This window comes from Carassius auratus, chromosome 19 (assembly GCF_003368295.1).
Source record: "Carassius auratus strain Wakin chromosome 19, ASM336829v1, whole genome shotgun sequence".
Classification (NCBI taxonomy): Eukaryota; Metazoa; Chordata; class Actinopteri; order Cypriniformes; family Cyprinidae; genus Carassius; species Carassius auratus.
The window spans coordinates 3,291,393-3,295,887 of NC_039261.1; the positions used below are offsets into that span (position 1 = coordinate 3,291,393).

The 4,495-nt window shown below is 36.5% G+C and overlaps 1 protein-coding gene across 1 annotated transcript; it reads left to right on the forward strand.

Moving 5' to 3' along the window:
- On the forward strand, positions 1-2,727 carry edn2 (endothelin 2). Its single transcript, XM_026288397.1, has 5 exons — positions 1-164; positions 571-724; positions 909-1,022; positions 1,469-1,561; positions 1,671-2,727. Exons 1-5 carry the CDS (start codon positions 104-106, stop codon positions 1,756-1,758), a joined length of 510 nt encoding a protein of 169 aa, XP_026144182.1. The 5' UTR covers positions 1-103; the 3' UTR covers positions 1,759-2,727.
- Positions 2,728-4,495: the final 1,768 nt, after the last annotated feature.

The window sequence follows — 4,495 nt, forward strand, 5'->3', positions numbered from 1 at the left end:
GAGTTGAACACAAGCACCTGTCAGTGTGGAGCTCTGTGGACCGCAGGCACTAGCTGTATATCATCACTTAACTGGATTTACCAGACGTGTTCAACTCTCCAGAATGGCTTGCTCACTGTGGACTGTTGTCTTTATCTCAGTTACTCTCTGTGTGCTGCAGCAAGGTGAGACACTTACCTTTTATACGTTTTCCACAGCATGTGGCTTGACACGATTCTATGCCATTATTTATCAGAGAGACTACATACAAAATTCAGTTGTCTTATTAATTAGATTTTATGGAGCCTGATTTTCACACACAAAGAAAATCATTATGCCTTGTTATCTTTACAGATAAGGTCCGCAGTTATTACGGAGTGTCGTATCTATATAGAGAAATGACAGAGTACTGTATCTGTAGTATATGTTTAGTGATCAGATTTAGAAACGTATAAGATGGAAAAACACCAACATTTGTGCAGTTGGATGAGTAAAAAGTACTTTTGGTGGTGTAACCTAATGCATACAGATTAATATAGTCATATAAGACATTTTATGAATGGCTTTAATCAGAGTGTGTGTGTTTTCTAGGGTTTGGATATCCTCTTTCCGATCAGTCTGAAGCATCAAGTGATCCCCATGCTCTCAAACGGGTCCGGACCAAACGCTGCTCCTGTAGCAGCTGGTCGGACAACGAGTGCATCTATTTCTGCCATTTGGACATCATCTGGGTCAACACACCGAAGTGAGTACGTCTAAGATGACAAAGGGGGAATGTAGGGAATAGAAAGTTATTAAACCAAAACAAGATTGGAATTAGATTCATAATCTGTCATTGTAATCACCTGTAGACCCCCAAAATATGACTCAGTGTTTGCATTTGTCTGCTCACAGTTCTCTGTTAACCCTCTCCCTCTCGTCTCATACAGTAAGATCACACCTTTCGGTCTGGGAAGCCCCCTGTCCCGTCGCCGGCGCTCCACGGGCCGCTGTGAATGTGCCAATCCCACCGACCGGACCTGCTCCAGTTTCTGTCACAGCAGGTGAGCTCAGACGCTGGAGATGAAATCAGACAGATGCGGGTCGTTACGTCTGTGGCGGATGCCGTAGGCAGCCGTGTGTGACCTGCCGAGATCAGGGCAGCTTGTGTGGGGGGTTAGCTAGCTCTGATATGCATGCTCTTCAAAGAAGCAAATAAGGGAATGAATGAGAAACTGTCTAATGACTAAAGCAGTTACGAGTCATACAAGTTAAACAGTATCTGAAGATTCCTGTGGTTTTTCAGGGATGGCATTAACCCTTGTATTTATGTGTGAGAGACATTTAGATCTGGTTTCACAAGAGCAAGTCACTAAATAAAGTAGATTGTGTACAAATTAAATTTTTAATCTTTTGTACCATCGCTTTATAACATGCACATCTGAATGAGCAGGTTTTTTTTCAACGAGTGAATTCAGTGTGTAACCTTATTCTCAAATTTTATTTGCAGTTCAGAAAATCCAGATATGGAGATTGTGACCCAATCTGATGACCGGTCAAATCACATTGGCAAAACCAGCGGTTATTTACTGTCGTCTCTCAGGTAAATTATTTTCTATCAACATGAGCACATTCAGCACATGCCTTCGCTTCAGTGAATATACGAAATATCCTGCTCTGGGGCTTAAACAACGTGTTATTTTCATTTGCAGGAAGGTGATTAAAAACAACTTCATGACAGCCTCACGAACAGCTTCAACCAAGAAGAAATCCCGAGTCAGGAATCTCTTGATCAGTTAGAGAGAGATGAGGCGACGGTCGTCTGATGGAGCGCCTGAACAAAGTCCTGCAGACGGGACGGATTCGCTGAGTTCAAGAGCGAGCTGAACTGCTGAGGCACAAACCCTCAGGTACTTCAGCCGAAGAGGAGCAGAACGAGAGAACACAGAGAAAAGAAGAAAAGATCAGCTTCTGCATCAGTGAAATGGTGACATTTTCAATTAAGAGCGAGTTAAAAACAGCGGACTTCATTGCCATGCGAGAAGCTATGGTGGGAAAGATGAAACCCCTGCGCTTGAAAGATTTTAGACTGTTTAATCTCTGTTCTCGACACTGAATATTTTCTTTTATTTTCCTTTATTTATTATGTTTTCTCTGTATCAGAGCTTAACTTTATTATTTATTTATTTACATATTTATTTTTCTTTTATTTGGAGATGAATGTGTCTGATGCTTTGTGATCAGCTGCTCAAGAAAAGTGTCCAAAAAAAAAAAAGAGAAAAAAAGCAGTGAGGAATGTTTATCTGTTTTCTTTTTATGGCTCTTCCTTCCCTCCATTTTTCCTGATTTTCCCTTCAGTGAAGGAGGAAGTACTTATTGCATACTTTCAGTGGAGTGTGTATGTTTCAATAGCTCAAAGCTTGCCAAAAAAAAAAAAATCTGTTATTGTTTTCCTAAAGTCAAGCCGGCTCCATTATATAAATACTGTACAAGCTACTGTGTAGAGTTCCCATAACTGCCTTATTAAATGCAATCTGTTCATGACTACTTTAATTATACATACAGAGTTTTGACTATTGTAATATATGCATTTAGTTCTGCTGTACCTGTTCTTGTGAAGAAAAGGACTAGTAGTTCCTCACAGATACTTGAATGTTTAAACTTGAAACACTGCTTGCAACCAACTGTTAGTTTGTTAACTTATTTAATTTATTGAATGAAATGTATTTTTGTATTATAGTATCTATTAATAAACAATATACTACCGAACAACAAAGAAGTCTTTATTGAACTACTGTGCTGTCGAATCAATGCGGTTCAGATGTGTAAAATATCACATTGCACTTTGTGTTAAACATTACACTCCTCAACAGTACATTACACTTTAAAACCTGCAACAAATACACAATCCCATAATGACCAATGACTTCATGCATACTTTGTTCGACCCACTTGTGTGGGCTGTAAATGTGTGAGCGATACACCTTCGATTAGGAAGGTTCTGTGTGCTCTATTATGTATTTTCTGGGGTGTGTATAAATTATGCCAATTTCATTGTCAGTAAATTCACATCAGGCAAATTTATGGAATGTGCACCTATACATTAAAAAGATTTACAGATGCACATATTTGGATATCTTTTGTGACTTCTGTTTACATACTGCATGTCATGTTATTGCTCAGCCAACATCATATTTCATACATTAAGATACTCTTTACAAATGTAGAACTTAATAGAACTTCCACATGTGGATCTGAACAGGTGCACAACATACCGTTCTCAGGTCAGCACCGAGGCCAGAGCATTTGTGTTATTTCTTTCGAAGCAGTGTTTGACAGTCGTCTGGGACGGTATTTTATCTTGTTGAGATGTGCAGTCTCTTTGTCTACCAGCCCGTTCCAGCTGCCCAAATGTTTACTCAACATGTGCAGTTCTGAAAGTCCCTTAATGCAGGAGGAAAGCCTCATGATGCGGGTCGATCTATAGAATTTGGCTTATGTAAAATTTTTGGAATACTTTGCATAATTATTATGGGTTACCATAGAGTAACTAACAGAGCCATACGCTGATTACAATATATATTAGATCAGTTACATTATGTGCTGATTAATTAATCAACATACTCACATATATATATATATATATATATATATATATATATATATATATATATATATATATATATATATATATATATATATATATATATATATTTTTTTTTTTATTTTTTTTTTTAAATCTTTGGATGGTAAGCAAAATCTCTTTTTACAAAATTTCAAGGCATGGTTAATTGTTAATATTTATTTTTATTTTTTTATTATAATTTTTCATGTTGTCCCAAACCTGTAAGACCTTTGATTAGCTTCAGAAAACAAATGAAGATAATTGTGATGGAATCTGAAAGCTTACAGTGGCACAACTTCAGTTTAGTGAAGCTACGAGAACACTTTGTTCTGGACCTGAGAATATTTCAGTTGCATTGCCGTCTATGGAGGATCAGAAAGCTCTCACATTTTGTCAAATATCTTCATTTATCTTAAAGGTTTCCAGTAATTAATGACACAATTTTCATTTTGGGGTGAACTAGCCCTTTAACAAAAAAAAAAAAAAAAAAAAAAAATATCATCACACTTTCATTTCACAAAACTTTCTGCATTCAAAATAAAATATCATATTTACCTCCATGCTACCTGCTATTTCTTTGTAATTAATTATGAAACTAGCAATTAGGGTTTTCTATCTTGATTATATTTTAATACAATAGAAATTTAGTAACACGTTAGAATAGGGACCAATTCTCACTATTAACAAGTTGCTTATTAGCATGCATATTAATACCATATTGGCTTTTTATTAGTACTTATATCGCACATATGCTACATGACCATATTCTACATCCCTTATCCTCCCCAACTACCAACAACTACCTTTATATTAATGAACAGCAAATTAATAGTTTATTAATGGCTACAAGTGGACCTTAAAATAAAGTGTGACCATAAATTTAAATGTAGAATTTTACACCATTATGTGCAA